Source organism: Mesitornis unicolor, unplaced genomic scaffold (assembly GCF_000695765.1).
Source record: "Mesitornis unicolor isolate BGI_N332 unplaced genomic scaffold, ASM69576v1 scaffold12155, whole genome shotgun sequence".
Lineage (NCBI taxonomy): Eukaryota > Metazoa > Chordata > Aves > Mesitornithiformes > Mesitornithidae > Mesitornis > Mesitornis unicolor.
Genome location: NW_010184858.1, coordinates 10,719 through 23,424, shown reverse-complemented (window position 1 = coordinate 23,424; position 12,706 = coordinate 10,719). Strand labels below are relative to the sequence as shown.

The following is a 12,706-nucleotide window of genomic DNA, read 5'->3' as shown; positions in this document are numbered from 1 at the left end:
TCTAGGTGTTGCCTTCACTCTTTTTCTGGTTGAATTATTTGGCTTTATTTTGATGTCCGCTTTACATAGTAGCACTGTCCAGGTTTCACTGCTGACAATGAACATCAACTTTTTAAGCCACCTGGCAGGTTTGGATGTACCTAGTCATGACTGCAAACTTCAACAAGTTTTATGGTTTGGTTTTCTTTTTTTTTTCCTTTTTTTTTTTCCCAGAAAGGGCTTTTAAGTTTAATAGGTCAAATTTCCTGCTTATAGAGGTGAAGCTATGCTCTGAGGAAGTGTACGTGTGCTCCTTATCTTTGAAAAAACAACATTTTATTCCCAATTTTATATAAAGAGGACATTTATACAAAACAATTTGTGTGATCCTTTAGAGGACAGCACAAACAGCCATGCGATAACTATGTTCAGACAACTTGGTTCCATGCTACAATGCAGGAATATGAACAACTTTTGACTGAGGAAACTCTGAAAAATAGACTCCAAGGGCTTTAAGTATATTCTGATTATCGTGACTGCATACGTGCATTCAGGGTGGAGAAAGGGTGTCTTACAGTTTGGCTGAGTCAGGGAAGCCAGTGACATGTCCAAGAATTAACCTTTGAGGAAGTCACTGAAATGATGAGATTTCTGAAATTTGCCAGTCACGGACTTTAGCATCAAGAGCTTTATCTTGAGCGATGATGGAGAATTAGGCAGTTCCTGGTTGGGATTACTGCTGCTGTAACACTAAGGCTGATGCAATTTGTTGCCTTGCAGATTGTATCTCTTATTTATCAGTAAGCTGCACATAATTACTGTCTTTATAGATTTAATGTTTATCACTACCAGTTAATTACTTTGTCCATGTGATCTAGAACAGCCCAGCAGACCTGTGTGGACATTAGTGAGACTCCTATGCAGTCTCGTGAGGGTAAAATTGGTGCTGAGGTTCTGCTTTTTGTGAAAACAGACATAGCTAAGATTTTGCTCCAAACCCTGCTGTCTATATTGGCCCACATGTCCCACCAGGGCTATGACATCTCTCAGATGCTCCTGAATAACTGATTTAGAAGTGCACTGAACTTTGCTGTACATGACAACAGGCTACTGAACAGGCACAAGGGGATTTGCCTTCAGAGCGCCTGAAGAAGGCTGAAAACTCTGTGCTTTGGTTGCCTCTGCAGGGTCACAAATGCTGCTTCATATAGTCTCTGCTCATCCTAATTTAACTCTGGGAGTATCCAGTTAGCAAGTGAATAGGAATAGACAGGTCAGGTCACAGTGGGATTTGGGGGGGGGACCGGAGATTATTTACATCCAGACAGAGAGCACCTGCCTTGTGCAGCTGATAAATGTACACATTAACAACGGTTCCGTTTCCCATATACACAAGAGGGCAAGTGATAGCTTTTATGTGGGGACTGTTGTGTTTCATGCACAAGTAGAGCAGTCAGGACCAGAGAGATTAGTGGTTTTGCCAGTACCTGAGGTTTAGAAGGAATATTTAGAGAGATGAAGACCTGGAGCTTCACACCTAAATAATCTAGCCCTTTTCCACCCTAACTTCTTTATAAAAAAATCATTTTGCCCAATGAAACTCCTGAACATTTTTGGTTTTCTTTGTCATCACCCCATAAATACAGTGCAGTGCACTCCCCTTATTGTATGTGAATTGCAGCTTGAAGCTTGTCCTGGCATCCCCTGTAGGTCATTCACATTCCAGAAATATTTGTCTGAAAGGCAATGAATGAAAGACGATTAATTGATATTCCAGACCAATATCAGACTTACTAAAAGCATCTTGTACAATGAAAATAAACAGTGTAAAGGAAGCAGTGGTGATAAATGAAACCTGAGAGAGGTTTTCTTCCATTTTGTAAAATGACATTTTTTACTGCTGTTGACCGATTAAAAACATCTCTACTTCTCATCTCTCTCACTTACAGATGCTGGGGAGTCATTTCACATTATCAAAAAGGCTTCTTGAATAGGAACGCAACAGAATATGTCAATACATCACATTGCTCTGCTGTTTTGAAATATCTGAGGACGGAGCTATCCCTGACTACAATGGGACGGAGAAAAAGACAGTGTGCAAATAAATGTTTCTGCACTGCTTCATTCGGGGCTGCGCAGATCTCTCTGATCATGTACCACTCACAGATCCTGAAAACTAAAAGTGGTAAGAATGTAAAGCACTCTGATATCTTTTACTGCATACCAACCTTTCTTCTCCTCATACATGTGCCACATATGAAGCCGGTAAGTCCATTGATGACTTGAATAAAACAAAGAATAGCTTCAATCACACCAATGGCCAGGAGAATAGAGAAAAGGACAATGTTCCAAAGGATGATGTTTTCAGGTTCTTTGCAAATGCTCCATGTTGTCTGGTTGAACAAATAATTTTCTCTGTGATAGAGAAAAATAATTGGGAATGTATTAGAAAATAAACATTTGAGAATGCTTTCTGTATTTTCTGGCATTATATTTTTCTGAACTTGATTGCCCAAAGTGAGTCTCAAACTTTACTATAATTGTAAAAGCTGGTGATTCACTTCAGAATTCCTTTTACAGATGTGCAATTGAAGACTGGGGAAGAGAGCTACATCTGTACTTTGTTGCATGCATAAGAATCTCCCTTTTGTTTTATGGCAGTGTTAATAACTAAAGGGAAAGTTTGATGGTTGGACTCGATGATCTTAAAGGTCTTTTCCAACCCAAACCATGCTGTGAAAGATCCCTAATGGTTTAAAAATGTGTCTCCATATTCTCCATTCCTGTTGTGGTATCTCAGGCCAGTTCATCCATCAACTCTAGCTCTGGCTTGAAGAGCTTGGTTGCCAAGGTTAACTTTAAAGATTCAGAGAATCTGAATTTTTGCTTTGCTTTTCAGAATTAGGTAGAGTAGACTCAATTCACAATGATTTAACAGATTAATGTGGCATAGTTATCAAACACTTCCTCTTGACTCTGGTGGAAGTCACAGCTCAGCGGCCTTTTGAAGGTGTGGTGCAACTTGCACAAGGGGCTGCTGACAAGCACAACAGAAGAAACTCAGGCAGTTTGCCCAGAGATGATCCTTGGTCAAAGAGATGACCAGCTGGAACATGCTGGCTCCAAGGACTGTGAATTTAGGTGCAAGTGGGTGGACCATCGGTTCACTCTGGAAAAATTCAAATTTGCTATGGAAAGATGGAGGGAGTGCAGGTTTAGGGAAAGCTAAATTGGAGGAGCCTGTAAGTTATACTCACTGCAGAGTGTCATTCCTGAAAGGGTAGAGGTATTCTCCATCACCTGTGTCACACAGAGGGCCCCCAATGAGCCCCAGCGAGGAGATGACGGCACAATATGCCCCTCCCGCAAATCCCAGTACAGCCAGGACCACTGACAGCAGCATCTGAAAGGAAAAAGATGTACAGAGGCAATGAGTAGCTTGGAAAACTTACACTGAACAGGAAAGAAATTATCTTTACATGTTTCTTACTATATGTTGAAACTCGTAATAATAGTATGATATTTGTGGAAATAAAAATTAGTCAACTGTCTGACTAGTGCAGCTATCCTAGCTGTTTAAAGATTTCAGACTGTATTTGTTCTACTTTTAACAATGGGTAAGCCCAAAGCTTTAATTATGGAGAGTTTTATACTTGACCCATCAATTATAAAAAAATCTGGTGGATCTTCTTTCAGAAACCCACTGTGAAGTCAGTACTGGTTGATGTGGTCTACGTCACGTGCCTTGGCATTTCCAGCTCTTCACCAAGAGCACCTTTCTCAGCCCCTTGTACCAACAGAAGCTAGCAAGCAACTAGCAAGCAACCAACCAGGTATGAAAGCCACAGAAGAGGCACTAGTTGTTTTTGCTAATTAATGAGGAATGCAAAAGATCCTTCTCATTGCTGCTTTCCTTCATTTTGTAAGAGCATGGCATGTGGTTACCATTGCTGGTGTTGAGAAATCCAATTGTGCTGCGTGTGCCAACGAACCAGTGGTGACTTCAAATGAAATGCAATGCACCTGTACGTTTTGCATTGGCCACTCCCAGAGAAATTTTGTCTTTGCTCTGTTTTGGGGTAGTTTTCTATTAATGGGTGAGATGCATCTGGTTGCCATTTGTATGTAGAAACAAGAATCTCAGGCTGGTGCTACTGGTAGTGTATCTGGGACAGGCCTCCCAGTAGGCTTGTTAAAAGTCACTGCCTGTGGTTTTTCACAACTCTGCCAAGAAGGAGAAGAGTAAAGGAAACTCTGGAGCAAACTGGCAGAGGCAGGGGAAGACCAGGGCAGAGGCACAGCTGAGGAAGGGCATGGGAAACGCTCCCATCCACAACTTGGGTTTGAAGCCAAAAACCTCAGTCCTCACATTTCTCTGTTGCCAACAAATACCAGCAAAATCTGATAGCCCACAAGGACGGCAGAAACCTTCTCCTAATGCCAGCTGCTCCACAGAGCTCTGCATTACAGAGTTAAATGGAAATACCCACCATCCACGTTGCAGATTTGTGACATAGTCATGAAAATTATTCACCATCTAAATGTGTTCAAGCTGATGAATGCAGTTTCCAACTTGCCAGCCATGACATTACTGCTTTCTGAATTGACTCATTTTGTGTGTACTTTGCCTCTAAAGCAATCCTTGAGTTAGAAGTTGCTGGGATTTCTCATGAGATTTATTTCATCATCACTGATTAATAACCCTGTCTTTTTTTGCAAAGCTGGACACTCTTTTTGTCTTTATCTGCATGTTGGCTGAGATGCCTCTTAGCAGAGCTTCACTGTCAGCAAAATGTAGGTAATTTAGTATATTGTTCCAGCCAAAAGCAGTGCTGGGTTGTAGCTGATGCACTGTCACTCACAAGAAGAACAGCAGCCATGCCTCGCGGTAAAGGTGAATAACTGATGCTGTCTGAAACTTCTACTCTGAAGCCCTGCTCCCCACCTGCTTTCTCATGTACTTCAACTGCTTATTCTCCATCTTGACTGAAGGATCTTAATTATGCTAAAGATTGGTTTTAGCACAGCATACCAGTATGGGGGATACCAAATACAATTATGATAGAAAAAAGTCAAATGGTCTTTCACTACTTCTCTGTTTTATGACAGAGGACAGTACTCCTACAACCAGTACTCATCAGTGCTGTCTCTGATGGCTATTCTTTAAGACATGATTTTCTCATTTGAAATCTGTTGGCTGTATGGGTAACTTCATCTCACCTATTTGTTTTACTGTGCACATGATTATATAGACAAAGACTACTTGTCACTTGTTCACAAAGGGAAGTCTGAAGTTGCTGCAGCTCTCCTGGGCATTTTCTGGGCACGCAGTGGCATTTCCTCATTATATCTACTCTTCTGGAGGCTTGTCCTGTATTGTATGGAAATCCAACAATTACATTAACTATTACATCATCTCAACCTTTCAGCATTTTTCCCAGCTGTACCACCTAAATTAATCACTTTTTGATATTTTTTATTTCCTTATTTGTGTCTTCAGTCACAACATGAGGTCTAAGCTGGGATGCTTGAGTTCGTTGAAATTAGTTTTCCAAGGTGTTGGCTTGTTCTCCATCTCTCACAAAGGTTTTGCTGAATACTTTTGCTGGTTTTCTTTTAATGCTTTCCCTGATTTATCCTTCACACAACTGTTTAGTCTCTGCTGAACTGATGAAGACTTAACATTCATTCTTCGAGCATTTACATCAGCTGCTTTAGTGAAGTTACCAAATTCCTCCTGTCCTGGTTTGTGTGGCTCTTTATTGCTCTGATTCTTTTTTCAGTTACATTTCTTTCTTCTCTCTTTCTCTGGAGGTGGGCTGGTTTTTTGGTTTTGGGTTTGTTTTTGGTTTTTTTTGGAATTAATATCTTGTCTGGTTATCCAGATATCTTTGCTTAACTAGGTTTGCTTGTCTGGAAAGCTGCTATGGCTATTCCTGTTCTACTAGCAACTCTTAAGGAAGGCTTAGAGGGAAATGCCGGAGTATGTTTGCTGCTGTAACGGCATAAGCTGTATTTTGGGGGGGGATTTTTTCCTCATTATGACAGTGCACATATGTACACACTAAACTGCAAGATGCGGAAGCTTTCTAAATCTGTTATTTTCCAAAATAATTACACCATAATGCAAGGACAAGAAGCCGTCTAGGTACGTTTGCAGGCAAAAATTTAAAATAGATTAATGAAAAAAACTCAGTGCAGCATGTAATCACTGTGAACTGGAGAACTTAAGGTGAATAAAAGGATGAGAAAGTTAGTAATTATTACTGTTGTTGGTACTTCAGCAGCGTGTAAAGGCTGTGATGAAGTCTGAAACTATTAAAGCAGGGATTACACAAGGTATAATAGGATAGAGTCCCTACCCTGAGGAACATGGTTACATTCTGATTGAATAATAATTCTGTTCAATATTAGTTATTTAGTCTTTTTTTTTCCTGTGAAAAGCAATGCTGACTATTCAGTGTAAATTATAATTTTATACCTAAGGTCCCTAAAGCAGAAAGGTGGACAAACCAGCCTTTGGATTACACAGGCTCCTGGGTAGCTCCAGTGTGGGCTGTTTCTCTGCCAGTAGACAGAAGTTGATGAACAAACCACCAGGAGTTGGGGACCCCCTATCAGGTCCACCCAGACCAGTCTCACAAGGACCTCTGACGCATTGGGAAGTCGCTGCCATTGTGCATGTTTGAACCAGTCCCAGGGCTCCCCTGCTCTCCATCACCTGGTGATTCAGACCATAATCCGCCTTGGGTTTACAGCCCATACAGTCAGGGCATCTGAGCAACCCTGCTGTATTTCCTGCATTTCTGCAGTCTCTGCATTTCCTCCTGGTATCCTCAAAGTAAAGTTTCCCTGAGGTTTCTTCTCTTGAAGAAGTACATCATTCAGATTTCCCTGCAGTACTCACCTCTTTCTGCATGCTTGAAAATCACACTTCCCCAGGAGCTGTTCTGGGAGAAACAGTTGTTTTTAATGCCATTCATAGCCCCTCACTCTTTGCTCGTGACCCCTCCTCATCTCTACATTGAGCCACATTCTGTTTAAACCACAGGGTGACTTGTAGAGCTGCACTCCTTTCCACCTCAAAGAGGTGGGCAATTCCCACAGTCTCAGAAGACAGCACTTTTGAAGATAAACTGTTCTCACTGAGCATATTCTCTAGTTTGGTCAGAGTAGCTTCATCACCTGGCCATCAGCTCATAATCAAATAGCACATAATCAAACTAGTTTCTCAACAATGTCTATTGTATTCCTTTATAACAGTAAATAAGGAGGAGGAGGAACAGCTTGTGGGTACCTGAGTGATAGGAAGATGCAGATAGGATATCTGACATCCTTGTGCTGCTGCTAGGAATGGCTCAGACAGCGAAAGGGTGACGGAGGGGAGCAGAAGAGTGTGGTGGGGGTCTGCAGATGCGGACCGCCACACGGCACTGTGGTACCACCTGCATTGGTGGGCTGGGGGAGCAAACCCAGCTGGTCTGAGGAAGTTTGACTCTTGGCTCTGTAATATTTAGTGCTGGGATGAAGGACGGACAAGGGAGACCTGAGATGCTGTGTGAGCTGAGCCCAGTTCAGCTGGATTTGCCCTTGTGACTTGCCACATTCAGCAGAGCATTGGGAACACCCACAGTACAGCTGTTTTTCACCACTGCATTCTACATCACTCAAACCCTGGAGAAGCAGCTGGCTCAGGTGCAGGGTTCAGGGTGCCCAGGCTCGCACTCTGCAGCTGGCCCACTGGGCCATCGTTAGCAAATCCTCCTTGCTGTGCGTGTGATAAATCAATGTAATGAAGCATCCCTTGGAATGCACTTGCTGACATCCAAATAAAGAATGGTATCATGAATAATGAATTAAGTAAAACATCTTGAAGAGGTAAAGGTTTTGTCATGGATCAAACTAAATATTAATTGAAGGTCATGGAAAAGACATGCTTTATTGTATGGTATGTCTCATTCTAGGCTGCTTCTGGGAAGGATGCAGACTAAAAAGATATTTCTATGTCAGTTTATTCTTGCTAATAATGATAACCACATAGACGTCTGTACCCAGTACTTAAGGATTAATGGAGATGCCTGTATAACATGTTGCTTTTGCATATGCTTAATTATCAAGGGAAAAAGTCTCTCTGGCCTTTCTGTGAATAACAAAGAGCCCAAATTGCATTTGTACCTTTCATGTGCATAACACTTGGGAAAATACATGCTACGGGTCAAGGACTTCCATGAGGACCAGCCTCCAGGAAGCAGTGCTGGCTACTCAGTGTCAGCCAACAGCCTCAGGCTTTTATCATGGGCCTGCAAAGTAGGGGACAGACGTGCCCTTACAGAGATAAGCAGGGAGGAAGCAAATTGCCATGGAAGGGTGTGGAGGAGACAGGACCAGGTGGGAGCAGAAGGAACAGGCCACTGTCTCAGTCTTCAGGATTGTCTTTGTAGGGACAGAGACAGGCCTGGAGACTAAATCAAGCTCTTCTTCTGCATTTCACTGACATGGCTGTTGATGGTGGTGTGATGGTTTGTCATGGTATGTTTCCATCTGCTGAGCAGCCAATTAAGAGCTATTGTGCAAACCCTGTATTGCCATTTCAACATGTAAATATCCACTTACCCCACATCTGTTAGCACAACATCTTGCTCCACCAGCTCCCAGCATCATGAATGCCGGCAAAAGAACCTGTGAGAAAAGCACAAGCATTGGTGTGCAGTACTTCTGCTGGGATGTTTTTTTGAAGTCTAGGAGCTGGGGCATCATGTTCCTCACCACTTCCTGCCTCTGTGAGTTACACCTGCTTAGATGTTGGTGCCTGTTGAAAAGTAACTCAGGAAGAAGTGTGGGATTACGGCTAGAGTGGCTGGCAAGTTTCTGGTACAGCAATTCTGGCTACTAAACCTATACTGCTTCTTTTCAGCAGGTGTTTGTTTTTTCAGGAACAAACGTGTCAGTTTTGAGAAAATGAGATTTCTGCACAGAAAAGATAACTGGAATAAGAATTATGTCAGTTTAAATCTTCTGAGCATCTGCTCTGGATAATTGGGAAATCTGTCTTAAACTTCCTGGAACATATCTGACTTTAGTTCTTTGTGTTAAGCTTCTGGAAAACCTACAAAATGGACTTCACTCAATAGCGAACTCCCAGTTCACATCAGCTTTCTCCACGGAAATTATCACATGGAGCTGGACTGATACAATGGAGGAAGCGACCATCTGTGTCTCAGGATGTAATGCCACCTTACAGAGGCACTCTGGGGATAGGAAAAGCTGCACTTTATGTGGTATCTAGAGAGCAAGAAAGCTTTTGTGGGTCTAGCTGTGTAGCCAGAGCACTCCTGCTGCCCTGCCTCTGCCCACCACTGCTTGTGTAGGCACCTCATAGAGCAACTCAAGAAAAGAAGCATTTTACAAAATAGGAAATGGTCCCTGTAAAGTTAATGGAAGAAGGAGACACAGACATTCCCCAGACAAGCAATCAAAAAAGGTAAAAGCTGTAAAAACAGCCTGATTACTTTTTGGAGAGATGTCCCATATAGAGAAGGAAGAGCAGAATGTTCATGGTGAATGAAGCCTGGGAAATTTATGTGCATAGTGTGAATATTCCTATCAGACTGCATAAGACAGTGTTATGAAACCTGCTTAGGTTTTCAGGCCCCTAAATGTTTTCCAATGGATTTGCTCTTTGTTTATGCACACCTCTGAGGCAGCCTCCATCACCTGCAGTGGTTGCTGGACCACAGCTGTGGAGGCTGAAGATATAGGCCTTTAAGGTTAAAAAGATGTTCCTCTTCCTGGAAAGAAGTCATCTCTTAAATAATCACAGGTGGTCCTCAAGGCAGCCTCAGCGTGTCACTATCTGGCATTCATGAAGAGAGCTAATACCTCTACCCATCAAACCAACACTCCCTTTCCTCCAGGCCTGTCTTTCTTCTTTGGAGGTTTCCCATCTAAGCTGTGGGTACTTCTGTGTCCTTTATTAGCCTGGCTCAGGACGAAGGGTTTGCTTGGCAGCTTGCTTTTTTTTTTGCAGTGCCTGATTATAGACACCTGCTTTTTGACATGGGAATGAGAATTTGCTAGGTTTGGCTGTTGACAGTAAAATGAGGCTGTGAGTGAGCCATGGCTCTGTCAGGCATTTCCCAGTGTTGCTCACAGGCTTTCCATAAGGAAAAATGTTACTATGACACATAGATCCAGCATTGCTCTCTTTACACCCTAAACTTTTGAAATCAGGAAATAGAGAGGTTTTCACGTCTTACAAATTCCCATTAGAGAAGCAGTGGAGGAGGAAAGGGTGGGGCTGACTGCTCAGCTGAAAAGTGAGCTGATGATCTAGGTATCAGCCTTATGGACTAAGCTCCCGGGTAGAGGCAGTTTTTCTGGCTCACAGAGCCAGGCGAGCCTGTTATGAAGTTTCCCTCACTGTCCTGGCTCCAGAGGCTGTGTCCTGGGAGGGAGATTCTTCAAGGTCAGGCAATCTGTTGGCATGACTTTCTCCCCAGCCCTGAGTTTCCTTCAGGGAGGACCTGGATGCATAGGGGGATGCCATGCAGCCCAGTCTGTCCTCACTGTGGAGTCAGGATATGGCCTGGGCTTCAGTTGCAGGGCACTCCACCCCTTGCTTAGCTCCCTAGGAGGCCCAGAAGCCAATCTTCATTTTTCTATGCTTCCAGTACCTGGAAGATGGAGCTGATGATAATGCTGTCTTTCTCCCTTTCTTCACTTCTGGGCAACTCTCATGATGTTTTCTGGAAAATACATACATTTGACAGCATTGTTTGTGGATCAATGCTGTGTTTTGAAGGTCAATGCAAATTTTTTCTCCCCTCTCACTTGCTGTTCTCATTTTTGATATAGGTAGTGCTGGCCACAGGCAAGCCTCTGTGGAAGCCATAAAAGAAGGCACGTTTTCAATGAGTCTGTGATGCTCTCATGCCTAGCATCTGCCTTTCCTTTCATTGAGCGCCAATGACTCCTCGGCTTGCAGTGATATGAGTTTTCCACAGGTCTCTCATGTAGTTCCACTTCTTCCTTTAGGCTCCCTTCCACAAACTTACGCTTACGTTCAAGCTCAGTGTGAGTAATAGGCCCAAGCGGTAGCTGGAAGAAGAAGCAGGCAAGCTGCTGGTGGAGAACAATTTATTAAATGATGTTATACAATGTTTCTGCTTTGGGAAATATGAGTCTGAACCACATCTATTGTAGCTTTCTATAGACTTAATTTGCTTTTTTCTAAGTTAATTATTCATAAACAGTAATTTTTTTTATGCACACGTAGCCAGCTCTGTGCCAGTTTACCATCTGCCTAGGCTGTGCAGCAGCCAATACTTGCGATATGCAAGTTACTTGCTCAGCTTTTTATCTGCACTTGGATGGATAATTGAAAGAGCGTAAAAGGAGCAGGTTTTCTGAAGAGGTGGAAAGATCAGTATTCCCAAACATGTTCCCTTCTAGTTATGGATATTCACATAAAAGCAATCTTCCCTGGGTGATGGAATGTAGAACTGGTTATAGAAGAGCACATACAAACCAGACCAAACCCTAAAGCAGGAAGGTGGGTGTGCGGGAACACAGGAGGCATTTGGGATTTAAGCCATTTGCAGCTCCATATTAACTGAGTGTTGGCTGGGTCTCTAACGAACACCTACTGAAACATGTTTCAGTTTTGCCTTTAATGATTTTTGTGAATTATGTGAGAATAAAATCAGTTAGAGGAGTAATGAGGGGGTGCAGCCAATAGTGAAAACTTACTGCCTCCAGCTGAGCTTATAGGACCTCAGCTTTGCTTTGACTCACAGAGACACAAACATCCATGTCATCCTTCTCCAAAGCAAAAAAATCAGTTCTATTGCTTCCTTCTGACTTGGAATCCTGACGTGTATTTCAGGAATACCTTGTATTCCTGTGATTAGGGACTTTCTCAGTCTTGAACCTCAACTACCCAGTTAAGCCGCTTCTGTGTTTTTGCAAAAGACATTTCAATGACTTCTTTTGTTAACAGAGGTTTTCTTAGTGACGAATTGAAAACAAACCAAACTAAACCCATAAGAAACAGTAGCAACACTTCTCTCTTACCAGTATCCCAGCTCCCAGAATACCATGGAAAAACCAGACCAGATCGGTTATCTCGCTGAGCTGCAGAACTCGTCCATTGGGGAAGTACAGGAGGATGTTGGAGACTATGGCACATGCTGCCAGTGGGAACAGGGCAATCCCAATGCACTTCGAACACTTCCCAGTGCACATGGTAGCTCTCTGCGGAGGAAAGACACAGGGAGGTTTGGGTTACTGCAGCACAAGGAACATGGGGTTTCAGCAGTTTACTTCTTTAATGAAAGAAGAATAATTTTTTTAGCAAGAAATGTTCCAGGTAAGACTTACACAGATAATCCTGCTCTACAGAGCCTGTTCCCTTCAGAGACTTTATTTAAAATGGAATTATTAAAAACTGGATTGTTTAACTGAATTTATTTAAAATTGCCAGGACTAAACATGTATTGGTATGAAATGGATGGAGAGTTTTATTTCAGTTGTTAATGCACAATTGAGTGCCCATTGGGAACATCAGTAGCGCAACCATGGCTGTACAAATGGAGACCCTGCCTAGCAGACTTCATGTTGAGGAAAGACCTTGGGTGGATGGAGAGGTGGATGCACCAGGCTGTCTGGGACCACTGTCTTGGGAAGCTGATCTGAAATTTCCTGCACTGAAGGTCCAGTAGAGCAGCAA

General features: G+C 42.7%; 1 protein-coding gene across 1 annotated transcript; it reads right to left on the bottom strand.

Annotated features, from left to right (window-relative positions):
- Window positions 1-1,654: 1,654 nt before the first annotated feature.
- LOC104540757 (transmembrane 4 L6 family member 1-like) lies at window positions 1,655-12,229 on the bottom strand. The gene is made up of 5 exons (XM_010184633.1): window positions 12,052-12,229; window positions 8,593-8,658; window positions 3,237-3,382; window positions 2,208-2,394; window positions 1,655-1,715 (listed from the first exon to the last, which is right to left on the bottom strand). The coding sequence occupies exons 1-5, from the start codon at window positions 12,220-12,222 to the stop codon at window positions 1,695-1,697; spliced, it is 591 nt and encodes a 196-aa protein (XP_010182935.1). The 5' UTR covers window positions 12,223-12,229; the 3' UTR covers window positions 1,655-1,694.
- Between the last annotated feature and the right edge of the window lie 477 nt (window positions 12,230-12,706).